We start from the raw sequence: 15,720 nt of genomic DNA on the forward strand, positions 1-15,720 counted from the left end.
TTGAGGGAATACATGACGTGTAGTAGCAGTAGTATTCTTATTAGTAGTAACAGTGTTATTATGAGTAGTAGTACTGTGGAAACAATTGGTCCAGCGTCGTCTGGGTTAGGGGAGGGTTTGGCCAGCAGGGATGTCCTTGTCCCATCGTGCACTAGCGACTCCTGTGGCGGACTGGGCGCAGTGCATGCTGACACGGTCGCCAGATGTACGGTGATTCCTCCAACACATTGGTGCGGCTGGCTTCCGGGTTAAGTGGGCATTGTGTCAAGAAGCAGTGCGGCTTGGTTGTCTTTCGGAGGACGCGAGGCTTTCGACCTTCGCCTCTCCCGAGTCCGTACGGGAGTTGCAGCGATGAGACAAGACTGTAACTACCAATTGGATACTACGAAAAAGGGGTAAAAAAATATATAAAATAAAAACTGACTCATGGAAGAAGAAACAATCGAATTGCAGGCTAGTTTTAAAGCTGTAACATCTCTCTGCCTCATAACAAAATATGTAGAATTACAGGAAAGTAGCTTAAAATGTAATTTAAGCTTTAAAACTGCCTCATATAAAAGTGTAGAATTACAGGATACAGTACCTTGCAAAAGTATTCATCCCCCTTGGTGTTTTTCCTATTTTGTTGTCTTCAACCTGTAATTTAAATGGATTTTAATTTGGATTTCATGTAATGGCCATATGCAAATTAGTCCAAATTGGTGAAGTGAAATGAAAAAAAATAAAGAATGGAAAAGTGCATATGTATTCACCCCCTTTGCTTTGAAGCCCCTAAATAATATCTGGTGCAACCAATCACCTTCAGAAGTCACATAATTAGTTATGTTGCACACAGGTGGACTTTATTTACATGTCACATGATCTGTCACATGTTCTCAGTATATATATATATATACACACCTGTTCTGTTCTGTTCTGAAAGGCCCCAAAGTCTGCAACACCATGAAGACCAAGGAGCTCTCCAAACAGGTCAGGGACAAAGTTGTGGAGAAGTACAGATCAAGGTTGAATTATAAAAAAATATCAGAAACTTTGAACATCCCACGGAGCACCATTAAATCCATTATTAAAAAAATGAAAGAATATCGCACCACAACAAACCTGCCAAGACAGGGCCGCCCACCAAAACCCACGGACCATTCAAGGAGGGCATTAACCAGCAAGGCAACAAAGAGACCAAAAATAACCCTGAAGGAGCTGCAAAGCTCCACAGTGGAGATTGGAGTGTCTGTCCATAGGACCATTTTAAGCTTTACACTCCACAGAGCTGGTCTTTACGGAAGAGTGGCCAGAAAAAAGCCATTGCTTAAAGAAAAAAATAAGCAAACATGTTTGGTGTTTGCCAAAAGGCATGTAGGAGACATATGGAAGAAGGTACTCTGGTCAGATGAGACTAAAATTGAGATTTTTGGAGATCAAGGAAAATGCTATGTCTGGCGCAAAAACCCAACATCTCTCATCACCCTGAGAACACCATCCCCAAAGTGAAGCATGGTGGTGGCAGCATCATGCTGTGGGGATGTTTTTTATCGGCAGGGACTGGGAAACTGGTCAGAATTGAAGGAATGATGGATGGTGCTAAATACAGGGAAATTCTTGAGGGAAACCTGTTTCAATCTTCCAGATTTGCATACTGCTAAAGAAACACTCTAGTGGTTTAATGTGAAACATTTAAATGTCTTAGAATGGCCTAGTCAAAGCCCAGACCTCAATCCAATTGAGAATATGTGGTATGACTTACAGATTGCTGTACACCAGCAGGACCCATCCAACTTGAAGGAGCTGGAGCAGTTTTTCTTGAAGAATGGCCAAAAATCCCAGTGGCTAGATGTGCCAAGCTTATAGAGACATACCCCAAGAGACTTGCAGCTGTAATTGCTGCAAAAGGTGGCTCTACAAAGTATTGACTTTGGGGGGTGAATAGTTATGTATGCTCAAGTTCTGTTTTTTTGTCTTATTTCTTGTTTGTTTCACAATAAAACATATTTGGCATCTTGAAAGTGGTTGTGTAAATCAAATGATACAAACACCCAAAAAAATAAATTTTAATTCCAGGTTGTAAGGCAACAAAATAGGGAAAAATGCCAAGGGGGTGAATATTTTCGCAAGCCACTGTATTGGTGTTTAAAACTGCAACAACAAATCTCTGTGTAGAATTATAGGAATACAGCTTGAAAAAGGCCAAGAGTCGGGCCTTTAAAATGTTCCTTCCCAGAGCCCGAGACATGGTTTGTCCGGCTACGCGCTGCCGAGGTCATAGTTAAACTCCTTGTATGCTTTTTTTTTTCTCACTCAAGTTGTGCTCTGTTTATTTAGGGGGGGAGGGGGTCCCTGATGAATTTGCTATCAGGAAAGGGGTCCCCGGACCGTTAAGTTTGAGAACCCCTGGTATAGACAATAGTATTAGCAGCCGCATGGCATGTACTGCTATGTCAGCGTATATTAACAGGGACATTTGCCACTGAGTGAAAGTGGGCACTTTAAGGGGACACAAGTGTTTCCCATGACCGCATCGTGTGATTTTAACCAATTATGAGTAGGCATTGCCAACTAATTTTCATTAGATGATTGTTTTGTAGTAAAAAAATGTGAAGATGGCACATTTATGTTAATGTTGGGGTGGTGCTGGAAATGAATATAACGCAGAACACTTTAGAATTTTCCCTATTTATGTAAAACCAAATGTGAGCATTGCGAAACCTGGTTGGTTTAAGGTTACAGGTGTTTTGACCGGTGGACCATTTTCACCTCTCAGCCCCCTTGTGTAGCAACCATTTAGACACTTGTCAGGGTCCAGGCCTTGCAGCCATACAGGAACCTCAGCTTCAAAAATGTACAGTATACAAGACCAACTAAATCCAACTGAATTGTATATTTGAAAGTGATTCAGTGCCAACAAGCATTGACTGAGACGAGATGTTTCTATTCATGTTAGTTTTTATAATACATTTCAGTTTAAATCTACATCAATACAGCGAGTACAAGAAAATAGCATAAATGTGGAATATACTATCTAGATTCATCTTTTCTTGACACAAACATCCTTTCACTCCCATTCCTGAACAGTAAAAAAAGAAACACAAAAGAACATTGAGTGTTGAGGGACAGTGCTGTGGGGTACTACTGCCCGATAGCCATACAGAGACTTAGAATGGGAACCAACAAAGTCAGATGAAAAGCCAAAGCAAAGATTCCAACTATGATACAAAAGAACTGCAGTTGCATCGAACTTAGAATACATCATACGTAACCTGCTGCAGAGTATCAAAAAGGTTTTACACAAAGACCTTCCTTATATTATGTTATTGATTTAAAAAAAGGATTTTCGATTTACAATCTAAGGCTTGCCCGTCGTTTCAGTTCCAACGAGCTTCTAAAGAGTATGTATACAAAGTTCCTTTTCCTCTCGTGTCTTCCTGGTTTTCTGATGTGGAGGGACGGAGGGCACTGCAGCTCCAGTTTGAAGACTAGCTTCCTGGTAGCTAGGCGCTCCAACTGAGGTCCAGTTCAGAGCTCTCCTACTCTGTATGGTCCAACAGCTCCACTGCCCAGTGAGAGAAGGATGGGAAGTGAAGACTCCACTTCAAACAGTGTCAATATGGAGTCAGTAGCCCTCGGGCCTCAAGTTCTCAAGATTCAGGGGCCACTGGGTTCTGTGCCGACTCCGAGGCAGAGGGGTCCTCCGGGCTAGACTGGGAGGGCTCCGTGCTTGCTGAAGGAGGGGACGGGGTGGACTCTGGGAGGGCTGTGGGGGGTGAGATGGCCTCTTTTACAGGGGGTGTAGTGGGGGTTGGTACAGGGGTGGTGATGACAGTGGAGGGAGGGGGCTGTGGTATACCTACAGGGGAGGCTGCAGGTGGCTGCTGGTTGGGGGGCTGTGTCACAGGCTTTGCCAGTATGAGCGGAGGGGCTGGTTTCTGCATTATCTGGAGCATGGCGGGTTCAGCCTGCACGAGCTGGGTGACCGGTTCGGCCTGCACGAGCTGGGTGACCGGTTCGGCCTGCACGAGCTGGGTGACCGGTTTGGCCTGCACGAGCTGGGTGACCGGTCCGGGCTGCACGAGCTGGGTGACCGGTCCGGCTTGCACGAGCTGGGTGACCGGTTTGGCCTGCACGAGCTGGGTGACCGGTTTGGCCTGCACGAGCTGGGTGACCGGTTTGGCCTGCACGAGCTGGGTGACCGGTTTGGCCTGCACGAGCTGGGTGACCGGTTTGGCCTGCACGAGCTGGGTGACCGGTTTGGCCTGCACGAGCTGGGTGACCGGTTTGGCCTGCACGAGCTGGGTGACCGGTTTGGCCTGCACGAGCTGGGTGACCGGTTTGGCCTGCACGAGCTGGGTGACCGGTCCGGCTTGCACGAGCTGGGTGACCGGTTTGGACTGCACGAGCTGGGTGACCGGTTTGGACTGCACGAGCTGGGTGACCGGTTTGGACTGCACGAGCTGGGTGACCGGTTTGGACTGCACGAGCTGGGTGACCGGTTTGGACTGCACGAGCTGGGTGACTGGTTTGGCCTGTAAGAGCTGGGTGACTGGTTTGGCCTGTATGAGCTGGGTGACTGGTTTGGCCTGTATGAGCTGGGTGACTGGTTTGGCCTGTATGAGCTGAGCTAGCTGGCCTGAGAGCTGGGCTGAGAGGTTGCCCTGCGTTAGCTGAGCTAGCTGGGCTGCCGGGATGGTGATGATGGTGATCTTCTCTCCGCTCTTGGCCCCGGAGGGCATCATGGTGGGCAGGGTCTGGATCACCAGCTTGGGCCCGCTGGCGTGGGCGTTGCCCAGGGTGATGGGAGCCTGGGTGGTGAAGACGGTGGAGGAGTTGAGGGTCATCTGACCCAGCGTCGTCGTCATGACCATGGGCATGGCCAAACGCATGGTCCTGTACATCAGACAGAAACAAAAACAGATTTATTCATGAACCTTCCAAATGAGTTCACTGTGCATTTGTATGAAGATGTACAGAGAGAGAGCATGCATAATTATTTCATCACTAATCATGCTTCACCTGTTGCCGGACGCAGTGGGGACGACAGTGACGTAACTCTGCTTTGTCTGGGTGGAGGTGGCAGGGTCAAGGGTCAGGGTCTGGACCGCCCGGTGGTGCTCAGAGGGATCCCCCTCACCCTCCTCGCCCTCCTCATCCCCGTCATCGTCGATCACCCTGATGTTCTTGGGCATGTCTTTAAACTGGTAAGCCAGTCTCTGACCCTCCACCTTCGCTAAGATCCCCCGCTGGTAGTAATACCTAGACAGGGACAACCCTACCAGTCAGACGACTGCACTTACACTCAGAATACGTGCGGAAATACAACCCAAGATGTCATTTAACACAAGTGTCACAGCCTAGCATGTATTTTGAAAGGGGGACTTTAAAAGGGTCAAATTCATGCATTTTAAACAGGCATTCTAGCCTAAATCTAGAATGCCATTAGTCATTCCTTAGCATAAAAGTAGTAAAGATATGTTGGGTCAACAACAGTCAGCCTTACTCACTAACCATAGTGAGGAATTGCCTATCAAACAGAATGGTATCCTGTGGTTACCTGAGTGCCCTGCCCATGGTCTCGTAGTTCATGTCAGGTTTGTTCTTGTGTTTGCCCCACAGTTTGGAAACCGCCTTGGAGTCCACCAGTTTGAAGATGCCCTTGTCCCGCTGCATCCACTTGATGTACCTGGGACAGGTGTTCTTGTCCTGGAGGAGATCCAACAGGAACTCCCATAGGTAGGTGGTGCTCCCTGGAGGACAGCGGGAGAGAGAAGACCAACGTCATTCATAGAGGACCTCTCACTGTGAGTTGCTAGCTTGAGTGTAAGTTGCTAGCTTGAGTGTGAGTTGGTAGCTTGAGTGTGAGTTGGTAGCTTGAGTGTGAGTTGGTAGCTTGAGTGTGAGTTGGTAGCTTGAGTGTGAGTTGGTAGCTTGAGTGTGAGTTGGTAGCTTGAGTGTGAGTTGGTAGCTTGAGTTGCTCTACGTAGAGAAGCATCCCTTCATGGGCTTGACAAACCCTAGCCCCTGCTGTGTGGGGTACCTTTTCCCTCTCTGGGTCTCTTCCTGATCCCCAGGTCAATGGTGCAGTTGGTGTCAGGCTGAGGCTGTTGTGTCTTCGACTTCCTTCCACCTGCAAGGAAACAAACAAAACAACTTAGTACACTTCCTATAGAGGACCAAGCACACCCCCATTCTCATCGATGGAGCTGCAATGGAGCAGATTGAGAGCTTCAAGTTCCTTGGTGTCCACATCACCAACAAACTAACATGGTCCAAGCACACCAAGACAGTTGTGAAGAGGGCACGACAAAACCTAGCCTCAGGAGACTGAAAAGATGTGGCATGGGTTCTCAGATCCTCAAAAGGTTCTACAGCTGCACCATCGAGAGCATCCTGACTGGTTGCATCACTGCCTGGTATGGCAACTGCTTGGCCTCCGACTGCAAGGCACTACAGAGGGTAGTGCGAACGGCCCAGTACATCACTGGGGCCAAACTTCCTGCCATCCAGGACTTCCACACCAGACGGTGTCAGAGGACACTAAAAATTGTCAAAGACTCCAGCCACCCTAGTCATAGACTGTTCTCTCTGCTACCGCATGGCAAGCGGTACCGGAGCGCCATGTCTAGGTCCAAGAGGCTTCTAAACAGATTCTACCCCCAAGCCATAAGACACCTGAACATCTAGTCAAATGGCTTCCCAGACTATTTACATTGCTGCCCCCCCCCCCCCCCCCCGCTACTCTGTTGTCATCTCTGCATAGTCACTTTAATAACTCCACCTACATGTACATACTACCTCAACTAACCGGTGACCCCGCACATTGACTCTGTATTGGTAGCCCCCTGTATATAGTCTCGCTATTGTTATTTACTGCTGCTCTTTAACTACTTGTTACTTTTATCCTTTTTTTTAACTGCATTGTTGGTTAGGGGCTCGTAAGTAAGCATTTCACTAAGGTCTACACCTGCTGTACTCGGCGCATTTGACTAATAAAATGTGATTTATAATATACAACTTTTAATACTGGGTTGGACACGGTGATCAACACAGACACAGAGTACGAAAGCATTTGGTTGGTGTCGGAGGCAGACCTTTCTTCTTCTTGGCAGAGGGAGGCTCGTAGTCGGGGGGTATAGGGAAGCTGTCCTCCTCCATGGGCTCACACTCTGTAGACACCTCCACCACCGTCTCCATCATCACATCCTCCACTGAGACACACACAGAGACAATAGTTTTCATTATTAAAACCACAGAGCAGTGATTCAACTCAGACTGGCAAATGGTAATAAAACAAACTTAGTGGTACAATGAACTGACAGGTTACACGGCAAATAAATTAAATAAACAGTCGGTATCATGTCCTACCCACTTGTAATGCCTGGTCCCCAGCAAGGCCAGTGGGAGAAGGGTTGAGTGGTTACCTGTGTTGCGGTCTCCATGGAAACTGCTAGGGGAGTCCATGTGAAGAAGGGCCTCTGCAGCTTCGAAGGTCTTATCAAAGCACATGGTGCCCCCGTGTGATGACACCTCTACTACGACAACACAGGAGCGATGAGGAGGAAGGAGAGAGGTTAGAGAAGTGAAAATCCATTCTACGTTTCAAGTCAATGTAATGTTCATTCAACTAGTTTATTTCAATGATTATTTAACCATACCGCCCTATGGCTGGGGCCCTATAACCGCAGACACCACAAACAATCCCCCTTGGAAACAGTTAGCTGGGCAAGACAGCGGTTGTCTTTCTGTAAAAAATGAGCGGTGAGGCGAAGTAAACCTGTACTTTTGAGAAAAGGGTAGTAAACTGTGTAGCCTTTATCGCACTCATTCACTTTTTTCCCCCTTTACGACCCTCCTCCCATTCCATGTTTGATCGTGCATAGCAACAACTGCCTACAGAAGTAGTTTCATCTTTAGGGTGGTCATTGGTCAACATCCAATAAAACTGTCCCCTCCCTCAAGCATCAATGACTTCTTTCATTCTTCCAATGGGCCCAGCAACACCACCAGATGTCCTTTCTTGAGATGGTCCTGGATGGAAACAACACTATCCCACTACTACTCTCAGTGGCAATGTCAACTCTTAAGGAGCTAAGTTATGTCTAACACCCACACTCCTCTTGCCTCCCTCTCTAAAGCGATGATTAAGCATCCAACCCTTGCACGTCTCTCTATCGACACAATCCAAACCCTCCATCTCACTGCTGAAATACATCACTGTCCAACCATGTACCCCCACCTCTCTCCCTGCAGCCCTCTCACCTGTCTCCACCACCTCTGTGACCACCTCCTGCTCGTCTCCCACGTCCTGCATCAGGTAGGTCCCGTCATCGTAGACCAGCACCTGGGCAGCGTAGCACTGCTCCACCTGGGCACTGGGAACCTCCTCCACCACCACAGCAGGATACTCCTCCCCATCCTCCCCTATTACCGTCTCCACTATCTCCTGCACCACCTCCCCTTCCTCACTCTGGAGACAGGACCGAGAGACACATTGAGGGCAAGCTGAAACGTCCATTGTGTGTATGTTTGAACATTGTTTAATTATTTACTCCACAAAACTGCAGGACAGAGATGCCATGGTTACCAGACAAACAAGTTGTTATTTATTGGTTCACTTCACAATATTGTTTATGTTGATGAGATCAGCCGTGGCCCTACTGCTTTACATTTAGAATAAGCTTCTGGGGTGCGCTGGTATAGCAAGTGAAATACCTTTTTGTATGGGGAAGGTTAGGGCCAGGCAGTGGTGGGTATACGTCGTATACTGACTTATTTTTCAGTGGGCATTGCGTATACTCACGTCTTAATCCCTACGATGAGTATCAAAGTAGTGTAGTGGAGGTATACACCGTATCAAGGCTGATGGAACCGATCAGAATGTTTAGCTTAAAATGTTGATCAACTATTAAATGTGCACATGGCGGTAGGCCTACTGGCAAAAGTTCCAAAATGAAATTTGTGGGAAAACACCATTCTAAAATGCTCACTGCACATGCAAGCGGTTTCATGAACAGAGATGTAAATATCAGCTAGATATTTAGAAAGAGGGTAGATCTAAAGATGCAACAACTATCACAGGTTGCTAATATGACTAGCATAATGCCTTTGTCTGCTAAACAATGAAAGAAAGTTGATTTGAGAGCCAATAGAACAGGCGAGTGCACATGAGGAAGTCTTTATAAAATAATGGCCTTCACGTTTCTATGGTGAGATTTTGGCTATAGGTTAAACATGCCTTAGCAAGGTAAGACATGCCTCAGAATATGATGTAAAACGCCCAGGTTTCAAACAATTCAGGAACAGGGAAAATATAGTAATGCTAATGATAGGCTTCTGGTAGATGGAAAGACTTTCCCAAAAACATTCTTAATTAAATGTTAACTAGCTACAAATTAGATTATGCCTACCTCCCAGAATGATATCATGATTATTAGCATCAATCCAGTGGCCATTTGTTTTGCAAACGCCATCTCATGTGCGCTACAGAAACGCCACTAACAAAACAACAGTGCTAGGTGCCTGTGCAGTTTAATTTAAGGGTAACTAGACTCAAATCTAGATTTCTTCGATTTTTTCCCCCAGACCTCAAAGTAGTCTCCTGGTGGGGTTTAAGCATTATTGTGGGCTTGGAACATCCAATGTTGTTGTTTTTCTATTAGTGTGAGAGAGAGAACATGAATAAAAATGAAGAAAATAACTTAGACCTGTGAATTTCTGATTCAGTTGACAGCCTTATTTATCTGTTTCAATAGTAGGCCTATTATTAGCCTACTTGTAGAGTTTGGGTTGGCCTGACTGTGAAAGACCAATTTTGGAGTTATCATTTTAGGTCATTCAGAGTGCCACTGTTTGTCATATACTTTTTCCAAATAGGCCACCTTTCCTTCACCGGACAGGCCGTTAGGGTAACATTGGGCAAAATTAGAGTACACCCACTTCTCCAGGCACCACTACACCACAGGGGCCTGGTGATTATATCTTACCTGCTCAGTCTCTTCCATGACAGTGACATACTCCACCATATTCCCTCCACCATCTGCCACCACAACAGAGGTCATCACTCATTCCTAAGGGAATAAAACAGTTTCAGGAAGGGAACCTGAGCCACCCTCTTCCCCATCACAGACTAGGAATAGTTCTGTATCGGGCCCTAAAGTAAGTACTAGTATCTTCATCACTGCTAACTGAGAAACTGAACTAACAGTAACGTAAATGTATACAACATAATAATAGTGCGAAATTGATCATTTGAAAACCTTTTTCAGAAATAGTACGGAGCAAACTCTGCACACAGTATAATCCAATACTTGCTGGTTCGGATATCACGTTCACAAGCGTGCATCAATGTTTACATAATTTGAGCAGTTTCCGGCCTGTACTGTAACAAACGTTAGCTCTAGTTACCTAGCCAGTAACGTTAGTTTACTGTACGTTGACTGGTATATAACGTTAGGCGTGTGTTCTACATTGTGTGTGTTATAGAGATGAAATAGAAGCAAGTTAAATAACGTTAGCTAGCTTGTTAGCGGCCAACAGACTAAAATAGCGAACGTTAGCTAGATGGTTTGTTAGCTAGCAACGCTAAAGTTGGCTATCATATGGCCATCCTTGCCCGATGAACACCACATATCCAATAATGGTATTGTGTAAAATCTCGCAAAAATAACGTTCCTTACCTTCGTATGTTGCTTTTCCTGCGGTGGATAGCTTCACGCTAGGCCTAACGTTAGCTGTGTGAACTAACTGCTAGCTATCCAAGTTGACCAGACCGACGTCGACGTGCTCCTCAATTGAAATACTCTCAACTGTTTGCAAGCTAGCTGTAGCAAAATTTGGATTTTTACGGACAAACAATACTAAAATGCTGTATATTGCATTTGTTTACGTTAGTTCTGTTTTACAGGATGTTTCGATCTCACTGCTTTCCTGCGCGCCGTCTCTTCGCGGAGGGAGTCAGCTCAACCTCCTGGAGCCCGATAGCGAATGACACATTGACAATGATGACGTCAGAGCACCGCGCTACGAGCCCCTGGCTTGTGGCCCCAGTCGTTACAAAAACTCACTGGTCGATAAAGCCCTTTCAGAACACTTCTGTAAATAGAAATGGCTACATGAATACATCCATTGTGATTACTGGACGACTGCCGGAGTATGTCATAATTAACTACATGAGCGGCAGTCTGAATATTGTGTTGTAGTCCTATGGTTGTGAGTTTATTTTCTCATCCCCCAATTGAGTCTGGGGACAAGGTTAGTGGGTTTACTATGACAAAGGTAGTGCATACAGGACATAATTAGTGCCATGTTGGGTTTTCAATAGCAGACATGGTAGAGGGGTTTCAAAGTTGAGACACACAAAAAGTAAAGCAACAGACTGAAATATCCCTTTTTGATTCCCTCTTTATTTCAGAAAAACAGCAATGTTTCACAGTCACAGTTTCTGGCCCATGCTAGGCCGTTGCACAGTGGCAAGCCATCCACTCACATGGCAGAACAAGCTACTATATACAGTACTGGGGTCAAAAGTTTGGACACATACTCATTCAAGTTTTTTTTTATTTTTACTATTTCCTACATTGTAGAATAATAGTGAAGACATCAACTATGAAATAACACATATGGAATCATGTAGTAAACAAAAGTGTTAAACAAATTAAAATATATTTTATATTTGAGATTCTTCAAAGTAGCCACCCTTTGCCTTGATGACAGCTCCGCACACGCTTGGCATTCTCTCCATCAGCTTCCTGAGGTAGTCACCAGGAATGCTTTTCCAACAGTCTTGAAGGAGTTCCCACATGTGCTGAGCACTTGTTGGCTTCTTTTCCTTCACTCTGCAGTCCAACTCATCCCAAACCATCTCAATTGGGTTGAGGTCGGGTGATTGTGGAGGCCAGGTCATCTGATGCAGCACTCCATCACTCTCCTTCTTGTTCAAATATCCCTTACACAGCCTGGGGGTGTGTTTTGGGTCATTGTCCTGTTGAAAAACAAATGATAGTCCCACTCAGCGCAAACCAGATAGGATGGCGTATCACTGCAGAATGCTGTGGTAGCCATGCTCGTTAAGTGTGCCTTGAATTCTAAATAAATCACAGTGTCACCAGCAAAGCACGCCCACACCACCTCCTCCATGCTTCACAGTGGGAACCACACATGCGGAGATCATCCGTTCACCTACTCTGTGTCTCACAAAGACACGGCAGTAGGAACCAAAAATCAAACATTTGGACTCATCAGACCAAAGGACAGATTTCCACCGATCTAATGAAGGCCTGATTCATGCAGTCTCCTCTGAACAGTTGATGTTGAGATGTGTCTGTTACTTGAACTCTGTGAAGCAGAGCTGCCATTTCATTTTATTTGGACTGCCATTTCTGGGATGTAGATAAATGCCGATTTCTGAGACTGGTAACTAACTTATCCTCTGCAGCAGAGGTAACTCTGGGTCTTCCTTTCCTGTGGTGGTCCTCATGAGAGCCAGTTTCACCATAGCACTTGATGGTTTTTGTGACTGTACTTGAAGAAACTTTCAAAGTCCTTGACATTTTCCGAATTGACAGACCTTCATGTCTTAAAGTAATGATGGATTTTCATTTCTTTTTGATTATTTTAGCTGTTCTTTCTATAATATGGACTTGGTCTTTTACCAAATAGTGCTATCTTCTGTATACCTATCCTACCTTGTCACAACACAACTGATTGGCTCAAATGCATTAAGAAGGAAAGAAATTCCACAAATTAACTATAACAAGGCACACCTGTTAATTGAAATGCATTCCAGATGACTACCTCACGAAGCTGGTTGAGAGAATGCCAAGAGTGTGCAAAGCTGTCAAGGCAAAGGGTGGCTACTTTGAAGATTCTCAAATATAAAATATTTTGATTTGTTTAACACTTTTTTGGTTACTACATGATTCCATATGTGTTATTTCACAGTTGATGTCTTCACTATTATCCTACAATGTAAAAAACTTCTACAAATAAAGAAAAACCCTGGAATGAGTAGGTGTGTCCAAACTTTTGACTGGTACTGTATATATCCCATACAAAAAGTGCCTGCAAACATTAGGACAGACAAATTGAATTATCCCACTCCTTAATTAGGAATAAGCTTACATTCACTTATCAATGGTCTCAGTCCCTTTCAATATGCCTAACATAGCAAGAACTCCAATATATAAAGCGAGGGAAGGAAAGTGAGAAGAACTCGTTCTACAACAAATCTGTAGAGTACAGTGAGAGCCTTGTATTGGCCTACCGATTATTTTAACTGGTTTTGACAAAGTTGAACATTTATTCATGAATCTAACACAAACGAATAAGTCATACCATTAGAAAAGCAGACAAAACCATATCAGAACACTTTACTCAGCCATCGAGCGCTGAATTAACTTATGTAATCACACAAGACTGACTTGAGTAATAATGCAACTTTCATATGATAACAACAACAACACACGACTGTTTATACCAGGTTTGGAGAACAGATTATACACTCAAAAAACTGCTTTTTTCTATTTCAGATACAGCTTCACAATAAGCTATAGGTCACCATTAAATTAATTGTCTATCTAACAGCTGTGTATTCTATAGCCATGTGGAACTGAGGGAAAGGCTCTACAACAGAGGGTGTGGGAGAAAGTAAAGAGACAAAAATGTCTGCCTTGTGAAATATTGCTGAATAGCGGTATCATGAAATATGCTAGAGTCTAGCTTAAGCGTCATCACTGAATGTAAAAACCTGACCGACTCTCATCATGCTCATTTCCCAATATGAATCCCATGTCTGTCTTGCAACTGAGAAGGTTTGTTCAACTTTAACACTCTGACTGCATTAATAAAAGGTCTGTGGATCACCAGCTGGAGGAAAAGAGGAGGAATACTGAGGTAGTCTACTGTGTCTCGTCTCCCAAAAACAAAACAGTGACTCAGAAATAGAGTCTCCGATCACTATGGCTTTGAGAGTTAAATACTTATGTTCACATTGGAATTGCCTCAACAAGGAAAAACCTGAGGATAGTTAAAGAATACTGGTCACACCAAAACCACGCCTTGTCCTGCCCAGTCCTGGAGCAATTAGTGGTTGACTTGGTGGCTAAGCATCAGATGTGTAGTATTGCATTGGATGATGATGAATCAGGAAACACCATTGGAGTGAATCTAGTGTGAAGTTTCTTAGGTGAAGTAAACTAGGATAGTCAAGGGCATGACCACGGTGCAAATTACAGGGGAGCTCCCCTATAAGGAGAAAATAATGATCATTTGAGTATTGGTGATGTAGTCGATTGTTATTTTACCCTATTGAAGTTGATATACGATCAGGTGTACTTATCTGAAGCCTGTATGTGTTCATGTGTGTAGGCCTACCGGTGTTCAAAGTTAATTGTGATTAACATTGTAGTCTAGTAGGTTGACCCTATGTGTTAGGGTGACCATATGTCCCGTTTTTTCACGGGACAGTCCCGTTTTTCAGCCACTTTTCAGGTGTCCTGACTTATTCACAAAAAATGTCAATTTCTCCAGTTTTTCCCATGGTGTTATGTACTTAAGTAAAAATACTTTAAAGTACTACTTACTTATATTTTTTATGAACTTTAACTTCACTACATTCCTAAAGGAAATAATGTACTTTATACACCATACATTTTCCCTGACACCCAAAAGTACGTGTTTCATTTTGAATGCTTAGGGCAGGAAAATGGTCCAATTCACGCACTTATCAAGAGAACATTCCTGGTCATCCCTACTGCTTCAGATCTGGTGGACTCACTAAACACAAATGCTTTGTTTGTAAATGATGTCGGTGTTTGAGTGTGCTCTTGGCTATCCGTAATTATTATAATATTTTATTTAAATTGTGCTGTCTGGCCCTCCCAAGTGGTGCAGCGGTCTAAAGCACTGCATCGCAGTGCTTGAGGCGTCACTACAGACCCGGGTTCGATCCCAGGCTGTGTCACAGCCGGCCATGACCAGGAGACCCATGAGGTGGCGCACAATTGGCCCAGCATCGTCCGGGTTAGGGGAGGGTTTGGCCCGGCTGGAATGTCCTTGTCCCATCACGCTCTAGCAAGTCCTTGTGGCGGGCCGGGTGCCTGCAAGCTGACTTCCGTCACCAGTTGTTTCCTCCGACACATTGGTGCGGCTGGCTTTCGGGTTAAGCGAGCAGTGTCAAGAAGCAGTGCGGCTTGGCAGGTTCTTGTTTCAGAGGACGTATGGCTCTCGACCTTCGCCTCTCCCGAATCCGTACGGAAGTTGCAGCGATGGGACAAGACTGTAACTACAAATTGGATATCACAAAAATGGTGCTGTCTGATTTGATAAATAAGAAATTTGAAATGATTTATACTTTTACTTTTGATACATTTTAGCAATTATATTTGATACTTTAATATATTTAAAACCTTTTATACATTCATTTTACTCAAGTAGTATTTTACTGGGTGACTTTCACTTTCACTTGAGTCATTTTTTATTAAGGCATCTTTACTTTTACTCAAGTATGAAAATGCAGTACTTTTTCCACCACTGCGTAGTTCAATTTAGACTTCCCATTCATTTGATCAGAATTGACATTGTGTCACGTCCTGGCCAGTATATAAGGTTAATTGTTTTGTAGTTTGGTCAGGGCGTGACAGAGGGTATTTGTTTTATGTGGTTCAGGGTGGTGTGTTTGTTCAAAGGGGGTGTTTGATTTAGTATTTCCGGGGTTTTGGTTTATAGTCTATGTTTATG

General features: G+C 44.5%; 1 protein-coding gene across 2 annotated transcripts; it reads right to left on the minus strand.

The window, feature by feature from the left end:
* Positions 1-2,919: 2,919 nt before the first annotated feature.
* LOC115205217 (ETS-related transcription factor Elf-2) lies at positions 2,920-10,978 on the minus strand. 2 transcript variants are annotated; one of them, XM_029770961.1, is made up of 9 exons: positions 10,662-10,978; positions 9,969-10,052; positions 8,245-8,452; positions 7,407-7,514; positions 7,077-7,193; positions 6,023-6,112; positions 5,540-5,732; positions 5,002-5,241; positions 2,920-4,875 (listed from the first exon to the last, which is right to left on the minus strand). In XM_029770961.1, the coding sequence occupies exons 2-9, from the start codon at positions 10,041-10,043 to the stop codon at positions 3,630-3,632; spliced, it is 2,277 nt and encodes a 758-aa protein (XP_029626821.1). In that variant the 5' UTR covers positions 10,044-10,052; positions 10,662-10,978; the 3' UTR covers positions 2,920-3,629. The 2 variants fall into 2 exon arrangements, with proteins under 2 accessions (XP_029626821.1, XP_029626820.1); XM_029770960.1 differs by having other exon boundaries at positions 7,407-7,517.
* Between the last annotated feature and the right edge of the window lie 4,742 nt (positions 10,979-15,720).

The sequence above is a fragment of the Salmo trutta genome, chromosome 13 (assembly GCF_901001165.1).
Source record: "Salmo trutta chromosome 13, fSalTru1.1, whole genome shotgun sequence".
Classification (NCBI taxonomy): Eukaryota; Metazoa; Chordata; class Actinopteri; order Salmoniformes; family Salmonidae; genus Salmo; species Salmo trutta.